General features: G+C 27.6%; 1 protein-coding gene across 1 annotated transcript in view; it reads left to right on the forward strand.

Moving 5' to 3' along the window:
- Positions 1-23,927, forward strand: part of LOC107447933 (rho GTPase-activating protein 26) — a 187,898-nt gene that overhangs the window by 155,252 nt on the left and 8,719 nt on the right. Inside the window, exons 6-20 of the mRNA XM_043049206.2 lie at positions 709-819; positions 2,942-2,984; positions 3,080-3,141; positions 6,297-6,359; positions 8,004-8,073; positions 9,084-9,181; positions 9,549-9,586; positions 11,143-11,278; positions 12,249-12,288; positions 13,999-14,136; positions 15,575-15,662; positions 15,739-15,797; positions 19,190-19,295; positions 20,280-20,439; positions 22,482-23,016. Coding sequence (XP_042905140.1) covers positions 709-819; positions 2,942-2,984; positions 3,080-3,141; positions 6,297-6,359; positions 8,004-8,073; positions 9,084-9,181; positions 9,549-9,586; positions 11,143-11,278; positions 12,249-12,288; positions 13,999-14,136; positions 15,575-15,662; positions 15,739-15,797; positions 19,190-19,295; positions 20,280-20,439; positions 22,482-23,016 — 1,747 coding nt within the window. The remainder of the gene's footprint in view (positions 1-708; positions 820-2,941; positions 2,985-3,079; positions 3,142-6,296; positions 6,360-8,003; positions 8,074-9,083; positions 9,182-9,548; positions 9,587-11,142; positions 11,279-12,248; positions 12,289-13,998; positions 14,137-15,574; positions 15,663-15,738; positions 15,798-19,189; positions 19,296-20,279; positions 20,440-22,481; positions 23,017-23,927) is intronic.

Here is a 23,927-nt window from a genome sequence, read left to right on the forward strand (position 1 = left end):
AGCTTATTATATTTTTGATAAATCAAAGTGTAACATTGCTTAATTTACTGTATAAGGTATAATTTTTTTAATAAGTATTTAAGAGATGTTTAAGTAAATTTGTTCAAATTTGTCTAGTAAAAAAAAGAACAATATATAAACTATAAAAGTCTTGTAAATATATTTTTATCTTTATCTACTATTTCTGGAACACTCGAGCAAAAATATAATATTAATAAACTTATTATTAAAAAAATAAAACATGTTTTTTTTAGAATGACCATGAAAGATTTCATTGTTCTTTTTATGACATATTAATCTGCTTAAATGTTTTTTATATTAAATAAATAAAAAAAATGGTGTAATGGTTAATAAATATATTAAAAAGAACAATATATAAACTATAAAAGTTTTGTAAACATATTTTTATTTTTATCTATATCTACTATTTCTGAAACACTCGAGCCAAAATATAACATTAATAAAATTAATATTAAAAAACTAAAAAATAAATTTTTTTTATTTTTAGAATGACCAAAGAAGATTTAATTGTACTTTTTATGACATATTAAGCTGCTTAAATGTTTTTTTACATTAAAGAAATAAAAAAATAGTGTAATGGTTAATAAATATAGTTAAAATTTATGTTACTTTATTAATTACCTTTCTAAATGTTTTTAAACTAATCAGCCAATAAACTTATTTAAAAATAAATGCATTTTCTTTTAGGCTGATGCTTGTTTAGAAACAGAACAACGACAGTTTTCTCGAGCTTCATTAGAGTATATTTTATTTCTGCAAGAAGTACAAGAACGAAAAAAATTTGAATTTGTTGAAACGGTAGGTTGAGAGTTCTTTTATCTTGGTATGAAATATAAAAAAAAATTATTTTGTTTGTTTCGTAATTTAAGAAGAAAGCAATTTCTTCTCCAAAATTGTATGTTAATAATTAATGTAAGTATTGTTTCATAATTAAATTCTGTTTTCTTAATTTCCATTATAATTTATTAGTTCTCTAGAAATAGGGGAAACAATTCTTTTATTTATTAAGGTAATAAATTGGAAGTATCAATTCAATTCTTTGCTAACTTACTATAAAATAAATAAATACTTAGAAACTAGTTTTTCAGTGTTTTTTGTTGCTGATAAATCTCGAAAGTCGTTAATATGCACATTGTCTAGCTGATCTGCTGTTTAACTCTTAAAGTACGGAATGGCGGATCTTCCACACTTTACTTTGGTAATGTGCACAGTGAAAAAAAAATGGACCACCTTAAATAACTTCCGATCTAATAATCGGATCTTCACGTTATAGCAGTTACGAAATCAGACACAAAAACGTACTTTCTCAGAATAAACATATATCCCCCCCCCCCAATGGATTTTGATTTTTGACCTCCGAAATATAGGAGGTAAACGCAACTGGGAAATATGGTCCTCATAGTTAGGAACCCTAATTTTAATTTTACCTTTTGCTCATCTCGAGAACTTTTTAATTATATTTTTTAAAATTATGCAGCAAATTATGTACCTTACCGTTCAAAAATTGTTTCGACCATTCTTAAATAAAATAATAAAATAGTAAATGTTTACTAAAAGTTAATTTTTACATGGACTTATACTTGGATAAACAAATTTTATAGTTGTGTGCAAAGACTTTTCAGTTCATTTAAAAAGTTCTCCAGATATTTCGGGGATCTGATATCCGAATCCGTCGGGGGAAAAAAAAGGTATGTTTATAGCGAGAAAGTGCGTTTTTGTGTCAGAATTCGTAACTTAAAATATCATCTGCTCTTATGAATTAGTATATTTGAGGTCACCTTCTCTATCCATTAAGATTAAGTCCTAGAACGCGATGATCCAATCATTAGATCAAAAGTTATTCAGAGTGTTTTTTTTTTTTTTTTTTAAATTTCTTTTGTACATTAACCGCTGCAATAAATCGAAAGTTTGTTTCTCCCATTTCCCTATTTATAATATCCTCATTTAGTTTTAAACGTTCGATTTTTTTAAAAATTATAATTATTTGATTGTTGTTTGATTTTCTATCAAATAATTTGTTGATTGTATTAGCGCTTGATTCTTTAGACATCGAAAAATAATTAACATTATGTTACGTACAGAAACGCTTCTGGTGTTCCTGCAAGTATTTTTAAATAAAGCTTTTTAAAGTCAGCATGTTTAACTAAATTTTGTCAGATATTATGTTACTTTTTATTATTGAATTAACTTTTTATAGACGTCGATTATTTTTAATATGAGTTTTAAAAAATAAATGAAACTTAATCCAAGCAAAAGAAAAAGTTTTTGCAAAAAATGGGCTACTAAATTAAAAAAAATAAATAAATAAACTATCGATATTGATCAGCAACTTATTAGTTTTTTTTTTTTTTAAACCTTCGTTGAACAGCCGATCCAATTTTTGGGTATACGACTACTGATGTTCAACTCCGTAGCCTTGTAATTTTGAACCCAATCCAGAAGACAAGGGAACTCTTGGATCAAGTATTGGGAGAAATTTGCCTTCGCGGAGGACTTTTTGATTAGAACTAACCCGCATTTGCGTTGCATGGAGAGGAAGACCACGAGAACCTCCCACGGTTAGCCTGACTGCAAGGGGACTCTTATCCATGATCCGTCTACCACTGAGAATATGACTCATTAGGTTTGAGGAGAAACAAGCTACAAAGTTATTAGAGTCTACCAGCCACTGGTTACTGACTGAAAGTTTAAATTTTCAGGTCTCCATATCAGCCTAGTTAATCTGCAGAATAACTGAACTTGGCACTTTAGTGCTAACACTTATACTTGAGTAGTTAAAATTTACTTTAATTAACAATTTTTTTGTGTGTGATGTTACATTTTCTATTATGCAGAGTTAATTTGAATATCTTGTTTTAAAGAAATGTAAAAATGTATATCGATAATTTATTTTATTTTATATTTTGCTTTTTTATTTTAGATTTTGAGCTTTATGTATGGTTGGCTGACATTTTATCATCAAGGTAAAAATATTTGTTGAGTTAAATAACGTGTAGTTAATTACATCAAGCAGTGTTGATTAAACATTTAATTATATTTTATTGATTTCTAATTTCAGGTCATGAAGTTGCTAAGGATTTTAAATCATTCACAACAGATCTGCAGAAAAGATTGCAGAAGGTAAACATTTTCAAGTTTATAGGGATTAAAATTTTGTATTTAGCTGTGTGAATGTCTTTTTCTTTTCTTTTTCTACATCAGATGGTGTTGTTATCTTTCATCCTATATAACTCCAGGGTTATTTTATCCATTCTATTGCCTTATCTGTGTTGAAATATTAGTGTTGAAATTATTTATCATTGTTGTGTTTTATTGTAATAGTGACTTTTCTCAATATTAATAAACTGTGATAAATTTCACTATATATGAGTGCTAAAACATAATTATTATTAAGTTCAGAAATAGAATATCAAACATTGTACCCCCAAAAATGTATCAGATAATAAAACTAAATCAAGAAAGCCAAAACAGCTCTTTCTATCTGATATATTAACCTAATCTCAATTTTTTTTTCTTTAAAGAAAATATAAGTTTTTTGTAAAAATGTCAATTTGGAGTTTATCAAAATGAAGTTAGGGAATATATTTCACGAATGAGCAAATTTGATTTTATAAATTTGTTTACTGATTTGTTCGAATTTGACTCTTCAAGAAGAAAAAAAATCAATTGTTTCAGAATATGGCATAAAACACAATCTATAATTTTGTTTAGTGTTGTTCAAATAAAATAATCAGGACACTTAAATACTAATCTTCAAAATTCCTTTTTTTTTTTTTTTTTTTTTTTTTTTTTATTTTCTTTTTTTTTTTTTAACTTTTTTATATTTACTCCATATTAAAATCACAGATTTTCATTAATTTAAGATCATTTTGTAAACACCTCCATCAGAAATCTTTGATAGTAGTTTCCTTTTTTCTTTCTTTTTTATTTTCTATAAAATTTGTTTTTGGTAATTTACCATCTTCGATACTTTATAATACATGTACCACATTAAAATTTGAATGCTTGTATTTAAAAAGTTAAATCTAAAACATTAGAAATTCTTTTATGGTTTTTACTACCTAATATTTATTTACTAATATTAAATATTTACGCTTAAATGTGATGAGTTCCTTTCAAAGCTTTATTATAAAAAACATAATATTCTTTTTTTATATATAACATTTGTTCCGCTCTTAATAAGAAATTTTTGCATCTTGAATATTTTTAAACATGCTTGCAAATTTTATACCTGTAATTATGACTTTAACTGCCATTTGATGTAACAATAAATATTTATGTTCATATTTTTGAGGTATGAGTTTTTTTCTAAATATTTTTGGTTTTGTTAATTATTTATATTCTTTAAGGGAATGATGAAATAAATTGTCTGTTAAATGTTTTATCTATGATCTTTGTTATAAAACTATGGCAAGGGAAAAAATAACGTTTTATTTCTGTAAATTTTATTTAAATATTTCCCACCCAAATTAATTGAAGCTTTCAAGTTTAAATGTTAATTAAATTTTTAACTGATTTTTAAAGTAATAAAAACTTTTAAATAATTTTAAATTAAATTTTTTTAATGCAGCTTGTTTTTCTTTTAGTCAAATCTTTCTCATTCTGTTTACTGTTTACTTTATTTTTTGAAACATTTTCTTTTCTTTCAGAAAAAACAATTTAACTAAAAGAAAATTTGAATGTTTTGGAGTTTACATTATGTAGCACTATAATTTAATCTCCAAAACATTTTATCTAGTGTATGTTAGTCATTACGAAAAAATGAAATAGTTAAATTTACAGTAAGATTTGGTATTTCATTATCTGCAATTTTAATTTATTTTTTGTTATTTTTTAAGTAGAGACTATTGTACGAAACTTCTTTTTAACCCTTTGTAAGGCCGTGGGAAGTATATTTCCCACCAATTTCATTCATTTTTAAATGTCGATGGGGAATTTTCTCACCTATGATTTAAGTGGTTGTCTAACTATGACTTTAGAAAATACTAAAGACGAAAAGAAAAACCCAATGAAGAGCTTGGTTTACATAAATGTAGGTGACAGTAAACATTAGCATTGGGTTAAGAAGAGAGGTAAACACTGGGGAGGTATTTTCTGCTGTGCGTTATGCGATTGTTCATTTTATCATCGAGTTAATTTGTGAATAAACACGAAACTTATGAACTTGGTATTTTACGTTAAATTCTTTACAACAAGTAAAATTTCGAAAATCCCACTAATCTTTCCGCCACACAAAAAAAAATTATCTTAAAAATAAAAAATTTTTTAGGTAATAAGCTAAAAGCTTTTTTTATTTATTTATAAATCAATCTCATCCTGAAATATTTTAACATAGCATGTAAAAAGCACCCCATTAAGGATTAATTGAAAGAAGAAAAAAAGTAAAATTTTGATGTGATTTGTAAATATCAGTAGCTTTAAAGTAGATCTAACTTTAAATTAATATATCATTGGCTTTTCTAGGTTTGTAGCATTGAGAGATGGATATGTTACTGTGACTGACTAAAATTGGTGGTTGTTGACTTCCACCGGTGAATGTTGACTATCACATAGTCGCTTTGGTAAATGTCCGAAATATATACTAGGTCTAGTTAAGTGCCACTGCCCGGGATACATTTGCCCAGTATGCCCTACATCAGTGTTTCCCAAAGTGTGGTTTGCGAACCCCAAGGGATAAGAGAACAGTTTAAAGGGGTTACGTGTTCTTAAGCAAAATATCATGCAACGAAAGTTTTAAATTTTTAATTTAAAAACAAAGCTAGCCATGAAAATTTACGATAACGTAATTTTCAATTGGCTATTTTTTGCAGAGTTAATAATGAGTGGTATCAACAGCCAGTTGTGATTTTTAACTTTTGTGCAATTTTTTATAGTAAAAAATAAATTCATTTTTTTTATTAGTGGTATGCAGCTTTACGAAAAATTGAGAAAGGGTACTCAAAAGTCATAAGTTTGGGAAACACTGCCCTACATCAATGTTTTTTTTAAGGTCAAGTGCCACTCCCCCAGTATGCATTTAACCAGTACTACAAACACTGATGTTTCTCCTAATCTATTCTCAGCAGATATTAAAATATGGAATAAATATTAATAATATCAACGGATAAATTAATATCAAATCGGATATAACAAATATTTTGGACATTCACCGGTGAAAGTCGACATTCTCTTGATTTTGGTCATTCACGGTAACATATAAACAAACTTTTTCATTTTAGTATAGTTATCGTTTCTCAAAAGAAAATAACAATTTTCTCTTTTTTAATTATTTTCAGACAAGAGAAAATTTTGATGCAACTCATTGCGAAGCAAAACATCTTATGTTCAGATTATTAGAAGTAAGTGGTTTTTAATGCATCATTTTTGTTTGAAATTTTTATCATTTAAATCATTACAGCTTTTATAGTAGGGGTGCACAACCTATGTCCTGCAGGCCACATGCGGCCCGCGGGAGCTTCTGAGCTCAGTAAAAATTTCTTTTAATTTGGCTTTTGCTTCAACATTATACATTTTCTAGTATTGAATAATTTCATTTTAATTTATATTGCTTTATAAAAATTTTTTTTTTTTTTTTTTTTTTTTTTTTTTTTCANTTTTTCTTTTTTTTTTTTTTTATTTTTTTTTTTTTTTTTTTTTTTTTTTTTTTGCACTTTCATTCTGTAAGCTTCTTTTTGGTCAGAATTTATATCTTCCCTCCCAATATTTATGTATTTATATATTGATAAATTAATTAATGTGAAAAATGGAAGAAAAAAAAATTTAAAAAATGTATCATCGTTTTTAGTTTTAAGTAAATTCAAATAATTAAAAGCATTTAATTTTCTGCAAATATGTTATTAAGTTTACTGATTAAAATATCTGGTACTTAGAACACTAGTGTTTAGATAAAAACCATCATATTTGCCGCTAACATGTCTAAATATGCGTGCGGCCCTTCGTTAATCTATGTGCTGTGCAAGTGGCTCTTCACTCAAAAAAGTTGTGTACCCCTAGTTTATAGAAATATTTTTTTTATTTTTTTTTATCAGAAATTACTAGATTTTTCTGGTTTGATTTTTTAAAATATTAGAATGGCTATATAAGTAATTATTTTGATTTCTTTTTATTTTAGAATCCACTAGATTCAGGATCACTAAATAAAATGTTTACTAGGCAGGGATATCTCTATCTGATGGAAAAGAGTAAGTACAGGTAAACTTTTTTAATAGTTTAAAACCTCAAATAAGTTTAGTCTTCCACTTATACCATTCACATATGCTCTTTTAGTGTGTTTTATTAATAACTTTCTATCAGAGTGCTTAGCGTTTTTTAAAAAGTGCTTAAAGGTGTTTATTTTCGTTTTTTAAAAGCCCTTAATGGTGCTCTTTTCATTGGGTGTTTTTAAAAAGTGCTTAATTTTCCCTTTTTCAAAATGAGATTTTTCCTTTACTATGTTGATTTACGCTTCGAATTATGCAAAAAGGCGCAGTTCACATTGTTCTATTCAACGTTTTCATAATTAATTCAACCAATTTCATAATTAATTCTATTTTGGCGTATAGTCTCACCATAATGTATAAGTTGCTTTTTGCATTGAGTGTTTTTAAAAAGTGCTTTATTTTCCCTTTTTCAAAATGAGATTTTTCCTTTACTATGTTGATTTTCGCTTCAAATTATGCAAAAAGACAGTTCACATTGTTCTATTCAACGTTTTCATAATTAATTCAACCCCATCTATTTCGGCATATAGTCTGTCCGTAGCGTATGAAAACGCCATTCGTTTCACATGATTCAACATTTCAGGATTTTTGACAAGTGTCAAAAACAATGCCAAAAATGTTTTTTTTTTTACATGACGATTAAAACAAAATAAAACCGTCAATTGTCAAAAACTTTCNTTAAATATATTTTTTTTATCAGAAATTACTCGATTTTTCTGGTTTTATTTTTTAAAATATTAGAATGGGTAAATAGTAATTATCTTTGATTTGTTTTTATTTTAGAATCCACTAGATTCAGGATCACTAAATAAAATGTTTACTAGGCAGGGATATCTCTACCTGATGGAAAAGAGTAAGTAGAGGTAAACTTTTTTAATAGTTTAAATAAGTTTAGTCTTCCACTTTTACCATTCACATATGCTCTTTTAGTGTGTTTTATTGATAATTTTCTATCAGGAGGCGTAGCGTTTTTGAAAAGGGCTTAAAGGTGCTTATTTTCGTTTTTTTAAATCCCTTAAAGGTGCTTTTTTCATTGGATGTTTTTAAAAAGTGCTTAATTTTCCCTTTTTCAAAATGAGATTTTTCCTTTACAATGATGATTTTCACTTCGAATTATGCAAAAAGACACAGTTCACATTCTTCTATTCAACGTTTTCATAATTAATTCAACCCCATCTATTTCGGCGTATAGTCTGTCCGCAGCGTATGAAAACCAGAGGTGATTGTGCTCCAGAAGTTTCCGGAAATCTTAGGTCCAGAAGTTTCAAGAAATCGATCACATTTATGTATAAAAATTCTTTTACATTTTATTTAAAAATATTAGAATTAGAATTTATACTTGGCATTTTTCATTTGTAAATATTTTTTCTTGTAGAATAATAAATGTGATTAGAGATAAAAATAAACTTACACATAATTATTCATTTAAATTATGCTGTATATAATTTGTTTAGAATTCAAAGTTTTGAAAATATCAATGATTTAAATTTATAAAGACATTATGCGTCTTTAATGATTTTACACAAGAAATTTTCCGGATTTTCGAGTTTGACTCGCAATTACCCCTGGAAAACGCCATTCGTTTTACATGATTCATAATTTTTGACAATTGTCAAAAACAAGGCAAATTTTTTTTTTGTTGACATGACGGTTAAAACAGGATAAAACCGTCGAATGTCAAAAACTTCCCTCCCCTGCCTAATTATGATATTTTTAAAGTGCTTAAAAGGTACTTATTTTTGTTGAATAATTTGGCTAAGCGACCTGTCTATTGTTTTCCTTTCAAAATAAATTATTATAGTAATATTAATAGAAACTTACATGTTTATGTATGTTGTAGTTATTATGTAATGTCTCTTGCAGAAGCTTTGGGTACAACATGGACAAAGCATTTTTGCCAGTACCAAAAAGAAAATCACAAATTTACTATGATACCTTATTCTCAAACTACTGGGAAAATTGTGAGTAAAATGTGTTGCATGTAGAAAATCTAATAATAGTGATTGTCTTACACTTTCGTTATTAATATTTTATTATTTACAATAATTCATTTTATAGTTGATTTCGGTTTAGAAATATTTGTTTTATCAATAAAACTCAGGATGGATTTAAGATTTCTTTAGGGTATTGAAATGTTTATGCTACTTTATGAAATTTGATCTCATAATTATTTTTTAAAAATTTAATTTGTCATTTGTGTAAAAAATATTGAATGTTCAATATTGAGTATTGGTTGAATGTACAAGAAATATATAAATTTTTTTTAATTATTTTTATTTTATGTGCATTATTAGACGGAAATTTTATGATAATTTTATATATTTCTAGGCCTTGCCGGAAACTTTTGTGCTTAAAGAATGCATTAGGTAATTTTTAAAATTATTTTGAATTTTCTTTATTAGTTATTTAAGTACAAATAAAATAATTTTCCACAAATGATAAAATTAAGAAAAAATATTTTACTTCTAGTTCACTTTTTTATTTCGATATCTTAAGTCTTATAACCATATATTTTTATTAAAAAGTAGTATTTGGAGAACTTATATATTTTTGATCTGATTATTTTAGCCTTTTTTAATTGTATTGTATGTAGGGATAGGCATCTCTTTCAACTAAAAAATCATAACTGGCGCCCGATATTCAACTAAAATTTAACGTAAAATAAAAATTACCAGTAGACTACTGGATTTTGCCAGTTTCTCATGGTCTACTGGTTTAATAAAAATTCTCCTAGTTTTTGTACATTTTAGAAAATTCCCTAAAATTGAGTAAATTTTCTAAAAAAAAATATCCCTTTTGAAATAGAATTTTTGCTCAGAATATTTAAACACTTTATAGTTGATGCTTGCTTGAGTATTTAAATAAGTATTACTAGTACATAATGAAGCCCTCCACATTTATAGACATCAATTCAAAACTTTTTTTGTTTTAAAATTTTCAGTTTATTTTTATTCAGAATTCCCTTTTTAAATTTTTTAACTATCTTGGATGAATTAAATGCCTATTACTGTTCAAAATTATGAATAAACATAATGCATAACATTTGAAGTTTATTTAATGACTAGGAGGCTTCGCCCCCTGCTCGCTGGCCCTCTCCAACCCCCGGAACTGCTTTCGCAGTTCATTTCGGATTGCTTCGCAATCCAATGCTCGCTCATCGGATACGTTCTTAACGTCTAGCTTTTGTATACTTTTTTGAACACTGAAGTTCCGAAAACTTTTCACTGTAGAAAATTCTAAATCTGTGCATTTCAATATTAATTTGAAATTGCAAACAGTTCACATATTTTTCTTAATCACGCTATTCTAAATTTCAGTTGTTGAGAAAAGTAACTGTTGTAAGTTTTGTTTCAAAGTCTTTCCCACCAGACGGCTAAAACCATGTGTTGTAAAACAATATGAAATAGTACTGAACACTGGATGTAAAGCATCGGCTTCGATGAAGATAATTTTGTGAGAATTCGGTGAGAATTCACCCGATTAGACATATGATGCTGACTACATGCTCTTGCGCGCCGAAGCCTATCAATTAAAACATATTAGCGTTTTATATAATATAGATTAGCCATATGATGCTCACTACGTGCTCTTGCGCGCCGAAGCCTATCAATTAAAAATGAAAACTGTTGCCAACGCGAGAAAAGAAATATCATCGGTTTTATTGATACATACGTACGTATTAGCGTTTTATATAATATAGATAATCATAACTTAAAAATATTGCAGTTTTCCTAGTTTGATGATTCTAAAATTCCCTATGTATAAAATATTTTGTACGTTATGTAACAATTATCAAGAAGTTTATTATATTTTCTAAAATCTACTAGATTTTTTTCCATCCATGATTTTTAAACTTGCCTCATGGGAGGGGAAAGTTTTATTTCATTTTGTTTAACTGATAGTCATTTATTAAATCTTGTAGGCGTATGTCAGACTCCATTGATAAAAGGTTCTGTTTTGACATCATATGTGAAGACAAACCAGGTGTTCTAACTTTTCAAGCATTATCTGAAGAAGATAGACATTTGTGGATGGATGCTATGGACGGAAAGGAACCAGTGAGCACTTTTTTTTTAATCTTCACTCAGATATATGTTTGTCAGAAATAAAATTAATTCGACTTAAAGGAAATTAACATAAGAATTTTTTTTATGTATACACTGGTGTAAGAAATTAAGAGAATTTTCAGACTTGGTCGATTATCTCTAGAACTACTGGACCGATTTTAATTAAATTTGATATGTACATACGTTGATACAATACAAAACAAATAACCATTCAACAACTGTAATACGCACTCATGATCGTGCGCAACAACCGCTGGAGTATGAAGGTATGAAATTGCTACAGGACAATTCAGGTCAATTGCCACAGGAAATGATTAACTGTCTTACTTCAAGTATGAAATTACACTTCAAGGTCTGTATATCTGTAAGAGAGGACCATACCCCTCTATTAACCCATTTTTTGAAATTATTCTGCTACCGCTGTTTTATACCTTCAGGCTCCAACGAGTGTTGCACATGATCATGCGTGAGTATTAGAATTGTTGAATGGTTATTTGTTTTGAATTGTATCAATGTATGTACATATCAAATTTCAATAAAATCGGTCCCGTAGTTTAGAAATAATCGACTAAATCTGCAAATTCTCTTAATTTCTAACACCAGTGTATATTTTCAAGTTCTTTATAATTTGTTGTAATTTTATAGAAATGTTTTTGATTTCATTGGAGCTTCTGTTTAGAAATACCACAAGTCTCACAGCTGTAATTTGTATATAAAAATTATTACTTATTGTATTAAAGTGATAAGGATAAAGTTTTTTTTAAATGTATATTAAAAACTTGCTCTATTTAGTCTGATATTTTCCAGCATTTAAAATGTTGTTTGTTACATTGGTTACTGAAAATTAAAAAATATGTGTATAAGTTTATCTTTGTTTCATTATTTCACTGCATAATTTAGTTTCAATTTTCGTTTTATTTAAAAGTTTTATACAGTCATGCTTGTATTCTTCTTTCCTTAGGCTTACAGTCAAACTGGGAAACTACCAAAGCAAGAAGAGTGTAAGATTATTTATTGTTTCTGTATTCATTTTTACATTTTATTCTTTCCTTATTTTACATTCCTTATTTATTGATGACTTAAACTTATGTAACTTTTAATATTCTTTGGAAAAAGTGGTTTTATTTAATGTTTTATGTGTTATTTATTTAAGCTTCTTTTACAACTAATGAATAATATGTTATCTAATGATATGCATATACAAAATGTCTAAGAATGAATGAAAATTTAAAAAATCAATTATAGAAAAGAGAATGAGATATAGATACTCGATTTGCTTTGTTCTGCTTAGGAAAAAGAAAATCTGTTTCCCTAAGTACTAAAATTAGCTATGAAACTCATCAGCACATGGCAATTCTGACTGAAAAAATTCTGAAACAATGATTTCTGCTGCGTAGCTCAGCAATACAGTTTAGCGTTATGTTATTGTATTAGTTATTTTGCAAAAATTGTTGCATAGTTTTTGTCAATACATAGTTTTACATAGTTTTGTACATAGTTTACATACATTTTGTACATAGTTTGTACATTTACATAGTTTGTTACATAGTTTTTATCAATATGCATTTGTTTCCTGCAAACTATACATTATTATTTCTGTTTTATTTTCCTTATTTGATTTTTTAAATTATCTCTTATGTGGTTTTTGTGTGGGACACCTCTTATGTGGTTTATTTAAAAAAAATATCCAATTGTAATTTTTATATCCAAATAAATCTAGCTAAAGATACAAAGTTTTGCATATGTATGCTTAAGCAATGTAGTACAAGTTCATACCGGCATTTTCTCTTCCCCCTCTAAATACCCCCGGGTTGGTAGCTTAATGGTATTTAAACAAGATTAGTTGAATATGACTGGTAGAGTAGAGTAGTAGGTATCATCATGTGCATATTTGTTTTGAACAAAAACATAGAAAAGTTCTCTTGCAGAACATATTGCGTACAATTAGGTTGTTTTTAAACACGAAGGACTGACGACTCACAAGCTTTAAAAGAGCTTAACACAACAAACTAACCGTACGCAAGCAAATAACATGTGTGGAATCCTTGAAAACTGACCACACATTCTGTTAGGAACTTAACATTAGATTTCCCGTAACTGAGTGATGTGTTATTTTAAAAAAAATCAACCAAAATTCATAAAGCTTACTTTCTATAAAATTTTTTAAAATGTATCAAAATATTGATTTTATCTATGCAACTATGCAAACTACATTATCTTAGCATTGTTTGTGTATGCACAATAAAGGTAAGATATTCTTTGAGCAGTTGAGAGCAGAATTTCTCTTAGCAATAGTTTTATAAAAGCATTTTTTTTTTAAAGAGAATTCGAAGGTCACTTGAAGTCTGCATTGTTTTTATCATTATTTTTTATATTTAATGCATTATTTCTATTTGTTACCTGTTGCATTAATCTTTTACTAATAAAATTGCGTTTCAAAAAGGAAAATTTAATATTACTTTATAATGTGATGTAATTTACCTCATTTAATAAGTGTGCCATCAGAGCAATTTTTTGTTGGGCTCTTCTTGTTTTCTGGGTTCGAAGTTACTAGGTTATATCAAGCTTTAAAAAAATTATGAAATCAATCTCGAAATAAGGATTGTTTTATAAACATTCATTCAGCATACAATAATTTTTTTTAAACATTTTTGTATTCAATATGATTTTTGTATAATAAATTTGTTTAAAGAGTTTTCATTTATTTACAGATTATCTTGATGAAGTGGGATTCTTTTTTGTTCAGCAATGCATTGATGCTATAGAAATCAGAGGCTTGGATGATGAAGGATTGTATAGATTAGTTGGTGTTAACTCTAAAGTTAATAAGCTTACTCAAATGGCATTAGGTAATTATATACCCTAAAGAAATCATACATAAAGAAAACACTGAAAAATTTTGCATTTCTTCACCAAATTTTTATTGTTTCCTAATGTGTTAACTAGGCATTTAGGCTTATGTGTAAAATAGGCATTTTGGTCCAGTAAAGGCATCACTCTCCAAGGGCGCCGGTAGCGGGGTGCAAGAGGGTGCACTTGCACCCCCCTGACTTTTTTTTTAAACAATTAAAGAGATACAGAAAAAATATTTTTATTCAAAAACAAATAATTAATTAATTATTGACACATAACAAAAAATTGTTTAATCAAATAAGAATTGTAATTGTCTTGTTCGCTGTCCAAATCTGTTTATAACTTTTTCAATGAATTTTGAGTCATCTTTGATTCTTTTCTTATGCACTCTGAGCATGCACAAACTTGGCAGATATCTAAGCTATATTTTCAAATTTCATTTAATAAAATGTAAATAATATTATATTTTCTATTAGTTATTTAGTTTAACAAAGGTGTATAACACTGACTTCTCGCAACTGTAAAACTTCATCAACACAATAAATACCAATGTTAAGAGTGCACCGACACTTTAGTATATGAAACTACTGTTTGTAGTTATTTGTGTTTCAAAGTCAGTAGCTATGCCAGCGCCATCAATAGAGTTTCTCGTGGCAAAATTTACAAGTACAAGAAATTCGAACTTTTTTTAAACATCTTAACAATGAAGAAACATATCTTGAAGAAAATTAACAGATGAAAGTATATGTAAAAACAAAACAAAATGTAATAACAGAATATTTAAATTTTTTTGGGGGGGGGAGTAGTTTGTTAGAGGGTCACACCCCCTTTTATATTATTCTGCTGGCGCCCTTGTCACTCTCTCTGTTGATGGAAAGCTGAGAGTTGTGAGTTCGATCCTGGCACCCCACTAAATAAACAACATGTATATACAGCAAGGAGCATATCAAATCTGCCATGGCTAAGAGTCATCTTGTAGCTTGTGGTACATGTGCAGAGAAGGGTTGCTGCTCAGGTGTTGTCTATGTCATCTGAGCGGTATCAAAATTAAGTGACATTCTTACCACGGTCATTGAAAGATTATGATAAACAGGGTAAGGTAGTCTATGGTTAGGTGATGTGTGTAAAATAGAACATAAGTAAAACACACATATTATTTGATATTTTTATCTTCCTTACCCCTGCCTTTTCTTAAAAAATTCTATTAAGCATAATTTTCTATTTATTTAATGCAGTAGTGCCATTTCTGACCCTTGCCTCTAAAGTAACTACTAACTAATCTATTGATTACAATTGCCATTTTGGCTATTTCAATTTAAGAGTTAACTATTTATCTATTTATTTTTCAAATTTTTTTACTTCGTTTCAAGTAAGAAATAACTCCCTGTTATTTGTTTTTGAATGAAAAGAAACTTCTTTTTTTTCTTCTTCCAGATCGACGAAAAGGTGAAAAAATCAATTTAGATGATGCTGATGAGTGGGAAATTAAAACTATAACTAGTGCTTTAAAAAACTACTTTAGGTAACATCCATCTTCTAATATTTAAGGATCTTTTGTTTATTTTTGCATTTCTAATAAATTTCATATATCCTTTCAGAAATCTTCCAGAACCGTTAATGACATTCCGTTTACACAGTGCCTTTATAGAAGCTGCTAGTATGTATTTATATATTCATTATATTCTGGTAATTTATTGATAAAAATGCAATTCTGTTTTCTTTGTATAAGACTGATAAAAATTATTCTTCATCTGTTACCAAAACTAGTTTGTTTTATATATTAATTTAGAATTACTTTTTTGGAAATTAGCCAAAAAGGTTTTTTTTCTTAATTGCGATTTACTTGCATAATGTAAGAAAAGTTGCTTAAATATGTTTAATATTAAAGCATTTCAATCATGTTTGATTATTTCATCAATATCGTTTTATTTTCCTTTTGGTTTTGATTATAAAAATTTAAAAGTTAATAAGACAAAATAAACAATTTTGAAATTAAAATTCAATATTTTTAAAGAATGGTTATTATTAAGTCCCGGATTTTGATGACATTTGCATTTTTTTGCATTTTTAGACATTTTTTGTCTTTTAGAGCATTTTTTTAGATTTATAGGGCATTTTTCCTTAAATTTTGGGGCGTATTTTGCATTTTAATGCATTTCTTAAAGTTTTTTGTTACTTTTTTCCAATTTTTACTATTTTTTATCAATTTTCATTATTACACTGGCTTCCAAACAATGAAGAAAATCTATAGAATATTAACAGGTGAAGCAAAATCTTTTCAAATTGAAGAAGAATTGTCAGTAAGTGAGACCGTCTTTTTCAAGTACGCACCTATAACATCAGTAGACGTTGAAAGAAGCTTCTGCAGGAATGAAAATTTACTTTCAGACAAGAGACGCTCGTTTACATTTCAAATTATCAAAAAACATTTAATAATCCAATGTAATTCTGATATTTAGTAATATTATGAGATGGAAGTTGTTATATCCATTAAAGTTTCTATACAAAATAAAAATATTTTGGTGTCAATATATTTTCCTTTTTTTGTTATTTTAGGATATAAAACATATTTTTCAAACTTTAATGAACGTAGAACAAGTATTGCATTGCTTTATATTTTTTAAATGACTCATAATAATTTTAAAGAACAAAACATTTTTTTAATTCAATATTTTTACTTTATTTAAGGCATTCTTTGCGCAGTTTTTGCATTTTTAAGGGCATTTTTTTCACTTTTTAAGGACATTAGTTGAGATTTTTTAGGTCATGAAAATCCGGGCTCTAGTTATTATCTATTTAACAGTCCCGCAGTGGACTGATCATTAAGATCACCGAATCATTCCAATCATTAAGATCATTCCAGCAGATCACCGAAGTCAAGCATCACTGACTACGGTCAGTGTGCGGGTGGGTGATCACTTGGATCAGTCTGCGTAGGGACCGAGGGTGTGCGGTATTGGTCCTTGTTAAACTGTTCTACCGTAAAGTGCTCAACTTCGCGTGCAGGTCATTGGGCTACTGAAGCGGGGGTGCCATCCCCTCTGCAGAGGATCAAAATTGTGATGGCATGTCTTCGGATCATCCTCAGGAATGTTTCCCAGACCGTCGCCAATAGCCCATTGTGCAGCTCTAGTGCGACGTAAATTAACTACAACAGCATCTATTTAGCACTTTTCCAGCTTTGATTATCGACAAATGTAGGAGAAAAAGATACTGTTTCTGTTATCTAAATATGGGAAAAGTGCATCACCTCCTAGTAGTGAAAGCCTTTCTACCTCCTAATATTAATATGCTGCTCCGACTATTTAAAAAGTGAATCAGTCTGCACGCAAGCCAACTTCTTTTTTAAAATTTGAAGAAAAAAAATTTCTATATCTCAATTTTTTTATATTCATACATATATATGATAAATTTAAAATTCTAGTGATAGGTAAGGAAATGAGAAAAATCGATTTTATTCTCCAACAGAATAGATTTTAAGATGTATAATTGCTACCACCTCTTTTTTTTCTTATTCTCACAAAATTTCTTACTAAAGTTGACTAGTTAATTGGTTCATTATTTAAGTAATCTGATCATCCTACTTATTTAAAAAGGTAAAGATGCTTTCAGTTCTTGGAGTTGTTAAGAAGAACGTTGTTTGAAATTCAATTTTCTATGTACTGAGGGTTAACACTTTTTATAGTTATGAGCATCTCATATATTTCAGTCTAATTATTTATTATGCAATGTAACGTAAATTACTAATCTCGTGGGAAAAAGCTCAACTAGATAAGTAATTACAGTCAGACTTCAAATTTAATGAACTTCCATTTTGCTAATTTCTCCATTTTGCGATTTTTTTTCTTCGAGGAACCAAAAACATTTTGGAAATTTCTTTGTAAAATAACTTCATAATAGCAAAGTGAATTTTCTATTTAACACACTTGTCTATGCGATCCACTTTCCCTATTTCCCAAAATATTTCAAACTTGTTAACGCATTTTATGGGGGAAATGGCCTTGAATTGATTTTCAAAGCCACTTTTAGAGGAAGCAGTAAAATCCCTTTCCCTTTTCGTTTGCATTTCAAGCAAAAAACTCAGACACAATTAATGGATTTTATCAGTAGCAATTAAACTTAAGAACGCATGTGATAATATATGTATAAAATTACTTTTATAATAAATGCAGCTATATTTTTATACATAAATTTAGCTTTTTTTAGTTGAAAATATCTGTAGCATAATAGTGTAATACTGGATAATGTTTTGCTATATTCTTGTTTTCCATGCAGATTTCTTTTATGGTAAAGATTTATAAAATAAATAGTAGATGCTAGTTTACAAGATAAATGTGTATCAATTGCTATTTTAATTATGTCTGGTCTTTATGAATTTAAAACCTGTTTCGTGTTGTTTAAATATCTCAAAAGGTGATTTTCTATTTAACAAATTTTCCATATAACCAGGGTGCGTAGCGTTTTTAAAAGGTGCTTATTTTTGATTTACGTTTTTAAAAAGCCTTTAGAGGTGCTTTTTTTAATCGGGCTTTGTAAAAAGTGCTTAATTTTCTATCTGTTAGAAAGAGATTTTTTCTTTGCCGTTGCGATTTTCGTTTTAAATTGCAAGAAGTACACGATTTTCCCAATTTTCTCTGCAATATTTATCAGAAACTAGTTATGTAAAGTTTTTGAAAACTATTTTAAATTTCATTCATTTTATGTTTATAAATTAAGAATTTTAAACGATAGAATTTTTTTATTTTTTATTACTGCACGGATCCTAATTATGGTATTATTTTTTTTGGAAAGTGATTAAAAATATTTTTTGAGTGCTTAAAAAGTACTTAAAAGGTGCTTATTTTTTGTTGAAAAATCTGGCTACGCACCCAACGAGCTTATTCTCAGAATTTAGCGACTTCATTAAATAGAGGTTAGACTGTATTTATATCAAAAAGATAATCGTTTTGCTTATCATGTAGTTATTTTGATTGTGCTAAATATAATTTGTTTTTTATGGGCTTATTACATTATTTTCTTATTATTTCATTTTACTTAACTGTTTTTTAGAACTAGATAAAATGGATGAAAGAGTTAATGAAATCAGATCACTTGTCCACAAACTTCCTAAGCCAAATTTTTGTATGCTGCAGATTCTAATTGCTCATCTTTGCAAGTAAGAGATTCAATATTTTTTAAAAATATTACGTTTTTTATATAGTACTGTACTGCAATTTTTTTATATGATGTTTTTACTTTACTTTAGTATGTAAGAAAATTTTTATTGAATGCCCACACTTATACATACTTCACTAAGTTAACAACCAAATATATACAGTAAGGAACCGATTATCCAGAACGATCGGGACCATCGCTATTCCGGATAACTGATTTTTCCGATTTTCTGAATCGCTACAAAAAGCCGTTTTTTTTTTATTGTTAAACCCAACTAAAAAAAAAAAAAAAATTTGAAATAATCTTAAAAAGAAGAAAAAACGATGAAGTAATACACTAATGATTATTTCCAAAATATGGTAAGGTAAACAACTTTCAAAAAAGAAAGAAAAATCCTAAAATCTTATGAGGAAAAAAAATTTTTTTTTTTAATGGCGGGAAAATTTATTGAATTTCGTTCCGGTTTTTAGGTTTTCCGATTTCCGGATAACGGGTCTTGTACTGTATCAACACTTGTAAATTTATTCTAAATTTTTAAAAAAAAAGATTTTTTAAAATCCTTTATTCATAGATATCAGTTATTAGAATATGGTTAATTATACATTTTAGTACTTTGTAAGTTGTTAAATTGTATTAAATACAGTCTGCAATTTTTTATATGATATTTTTACTTTACTTTAGTATAAAAGAATATTTTTATCGAGTGCCCAAATATACATACTTCACTAAGTTAACAACCAAATATATATCTGGAGAGTACTTGTGAATTTTTTCTAAATTTTTAAAAAAATGATTTTTTAAAATCCTTTATTCATAGTTATCAGTTATTAGAATATGGTTAATTATACATTATAGTACTTTGTAAATTGTTAAATTGTATTAAATAAAGTCTGGGAAATTTTTTTAGGCTAACAAAAATGTACAAAACTTAAAGGATAATCCTGCATCAATGTTAAAGACCATTAATTTTTATTCTTTTACTTAGGGTTGCCAAACACTCTGACAAAAATCTTATGACTGTTTCGAATTTGGGTGTTTGTTTTGGTCCTACTTTACTGCGACCCGAGGAAGAGACTGTAGCTGCAATTATGGAAATTAAGTTTGGAAATATAGTTTTAGAAATTATCATAGAACAATATGATAAAGTAAGTTTGTGTAGACTTTTTTTCTCTTGCGTTTTATACTTTTTTAATAATTTATATTTTGCTTTATTGACCCACAAAGTTAAATATATACTCATTGTGTTAGTTTCAAAAATATGTCAAGTATAAATATTTAAGATGAAATATTTATAAATGAAATAATAGAGTATTTTTTACCATTCTTATATTTGATTTACTGTGTTAAAAAGAATTAAAGTGAGCTTTTTTTCCTGTTTATTGTAAATGCTCAATAATACTTCGTGTGCGTATGTAATAATGTCACATTTTGCATCTTATTAAGGCAGTTGCATGATTTTTCTTTTTTGTCTCTAAGTATTAAATCATTTCCTTTTTTATCTCTAAGTACTGTTTGTGTAGAAAAATGTTACTTTTTGAAAGTATCTAAAAAGTTTGGTTCAATTTTCTTATGTTGATATAACTTAGCAATGTCTGNTTTTTTAAATTCTTTATTCATAGTAATCAGAATATGGTTAATTATACATTTTAGTAAATTGTTAAATTGTATTAAATACTGTCTGCAATTTTTTTTATATGATGTTTTTACTTTACTTTAGTATATAAGAAAATTTTTATCGAGTGCCCAAATAAAAATACTTCAATAAGTTAAAACCCAAATATGTGTCAGGAGAGTACTTGTAAATTTATTCTAAATTTTTAAAAGCATGATTTTTTTAAAATTCTTTATTCATAGTTATCAGTTATTAGAATATGGTTAATTATACATTTTAGTACTTTGTAAATTGTTAAATTGTATTAAATACAGTCTGGGACATATGTTTTCCGCCAAAAACTTAATGGTAATCCTGCATCAATGTAGAAGACCATTAATTTTAATTCTTTTACTTAGGGTTGCCAAACACTCTGACAAAAATCTTATGACTGTTTCAAATTTGGGTGTTTGTTTCGGTCCTACTTTACTGCGGCCCGAGGAAGAGACTGTAGCTGCAATTATGGAAATTAAGTTTGGAAACATAGTTTTAGAAATTATTATAGAACAATATGATAAAGTAAGTTTATATAGACATTTTTTTTCTCTTATGTTATATGCTTTTTTAAAATTTATATTTTGATTTGTTGACCCTCAAAGTTAAATATATACTCAGTGTGTTAGTTTTAAAAATATCTCAAGTAAAAAATATTTAAGATGAAATTTTTATAAATGAAAAAATGAGTATTTTTTACCATTCTTTTATTTGATTTACTGTGTTAAAAAGAATTAAAGTGAGCTTTTATTCCTGTTTATTTTAAATGCTCAATTTCTTTATGTGCGTATGTAAAAATGTCACATTTTGCATCTTATTAAGGCAGTAGCATGATTTTTCTTTTTTGTCTCTAAATATTAAAGCATTTTCTTTTTTTATCTCTTAAGTATTGTTTGTGTAGAAAAATTTTACTTTTTGAAAGTATCTAAAAAGTTTGGTGCAATTTTCTTATGTTGATATAACTTAACAATGTCTTAAATATGTTATTAAAATATTGCTTTTTAAATGCGTAGCTGTAAAATTTAATTTTAAGACTCTGAAAAGAATTCAATTGCTCAGGATTTTATAATTTAAAAAAAAAATGTTTCAAAATTAGTTAATAACTTTTTATGTTATTTATGCTACATTTACCTATCATATACCAAATGTGCGAAATAAAAATATACCATTGATCGGTGACTGATAACAACAATGCATTGATAGTGGGAATTTTTTTTTATGGTATGCAATTTCTTAAATGTGAGTTGAGAAAAAATGTGTCTAAAATAAATCATTCAATAGCAGGGCAATAATTCTGTATTTTTATAAATTTCACAGACTGTGTTACATAGCTAAGTTTATTTATAATAACCTCCTTACATTTTGTAATAATGATTAATAAACTTATTATTATTGTATTTTTTTCTTTTGAAACTGTGCTTTTTCACTTTATAGTTTGAAATGTCTTAATCCGCATATTCTATCTCGTGAAATATTTTATGTATTCCAAAAATTCAATCAACTTTTCAAAAGTTATTAAATGAATTATTTAAACTTTTTCAGATATGTTCAAATGCGGTAATGAATGGAGATACTAAGGAGAACATAAGTTCCAAAAAGGTAGCAAATTCCACATCTCATCATAATGCGATATCCAACGATTCTCGGTCTGAGCCTGTTGCTCCACAGCGAAGATCTAAACGAGAGACTGTATATGTAATGGATGCTGGAAGACCCCCCGGTCGAACTGAACCGCACATGTCTCGGTCTTCTCACTCCAATTATTCTGTATCACCCAGGGCAGAAAGTCTGTACCTCGAAAATTCTAATTCTACCCAACGTGTGATGGTCGTGCAACCGTCATATGTCCAACGCCAGTCATACCATTCCCTAATGTCATCGTCAGTGCCAGGACATTCTGTGACAACTGCATCTTCACAAAAGTCATACTCATCTTCATCTAGTTCACAACAGTCATCTTCTCGTAGTCAACATTCTATTACTAATACTCCTTCAACCCAGCAAGCAAGGAACTCTGCTGCTCAACCACAGAGGACTAGGACAAAACCCCTAGTGGTGTATAATCCATCTTGGAATGGTTAGTTTTAAATTCTGCAACCTTTACCATTTAAATCTTTTGAAATTTATTAACTTAAAAAATATTTTCGTTTTAAGTTTTCATTTATATTTGCATGCAAGTTTAAAGTTTCAAAAATTATTACTAAATTGTATGTAATAAAATAATTTTACACCAAATCAAAAAAAAAAAAACCTGATTTTCGGTTTGCTGCTTATAGGTTAATACTAAAAAATTTTAGGTAACATTACTCTAAATTTCAGTAACATTTAAGGATTTAAGTTTGTTTTGTACTAACAAATATAAACATCAAAATGAATATACATAGAAGAGCTTTGTAAAAATATTTTTACTTTATTTTATTCATTATAATATCAATGTTACTTATCCCCTTTTTTCTCAACTGTATCATCCTTTTTTATTTTTAAAACAATGGTATTCATGTTATTTATGTGTGTCATACTATGATTTTTTTCACTCCGACAATTGCAAGTAATATTTGCTCATCCTTATAAAGCATTTTTAAATTTTTAATATATTCTTATCTAATTCTCATGTATTAACAAAATTCCATATCTTAAATGCTTTCAAATGGCATAATCATCATTCCTCAATAAATGCATTATAATTATTTATAGAACAGTTTTTCATAATCATCAGATATAATTTTTTAGTATGCAGTTAATTTTAAGCATGTTTCTTGTAGTAGTTAAACATGTAATTTTTTTGAAGTCAAGGACTTTGATTTATTTTTCTAACCACCAAAGCTGAAAGATTTCCTGCATTATTTTTTTTTTAACTTAAAATATTACGTAATTGCAAATCTTACATAACTACATTCTTTTAATCTAGGGTAGTAGCAGGGAATTTTATACATCTAGAAAAATTAGGTAAATGTTAGAAAATTTATTTAGTATACTTAAAAAATCGGG

Source organism: Parasteatoda tepidariorum, chromosome 9 (assembly GCF_043381705.1).
Source record: "Parasteatoda tepidariorum isolate YZ-2023 chromosome 9, CAS_Ptep_4.0, whole genome shotgun sequence".
Taxonomy (NCBI): Eukaryota; Metazoa; Arthropoda; class Arachnida; order Araneae; family Theridiidae; genus Parasteatoda; species Parasteatoda tepidariorum.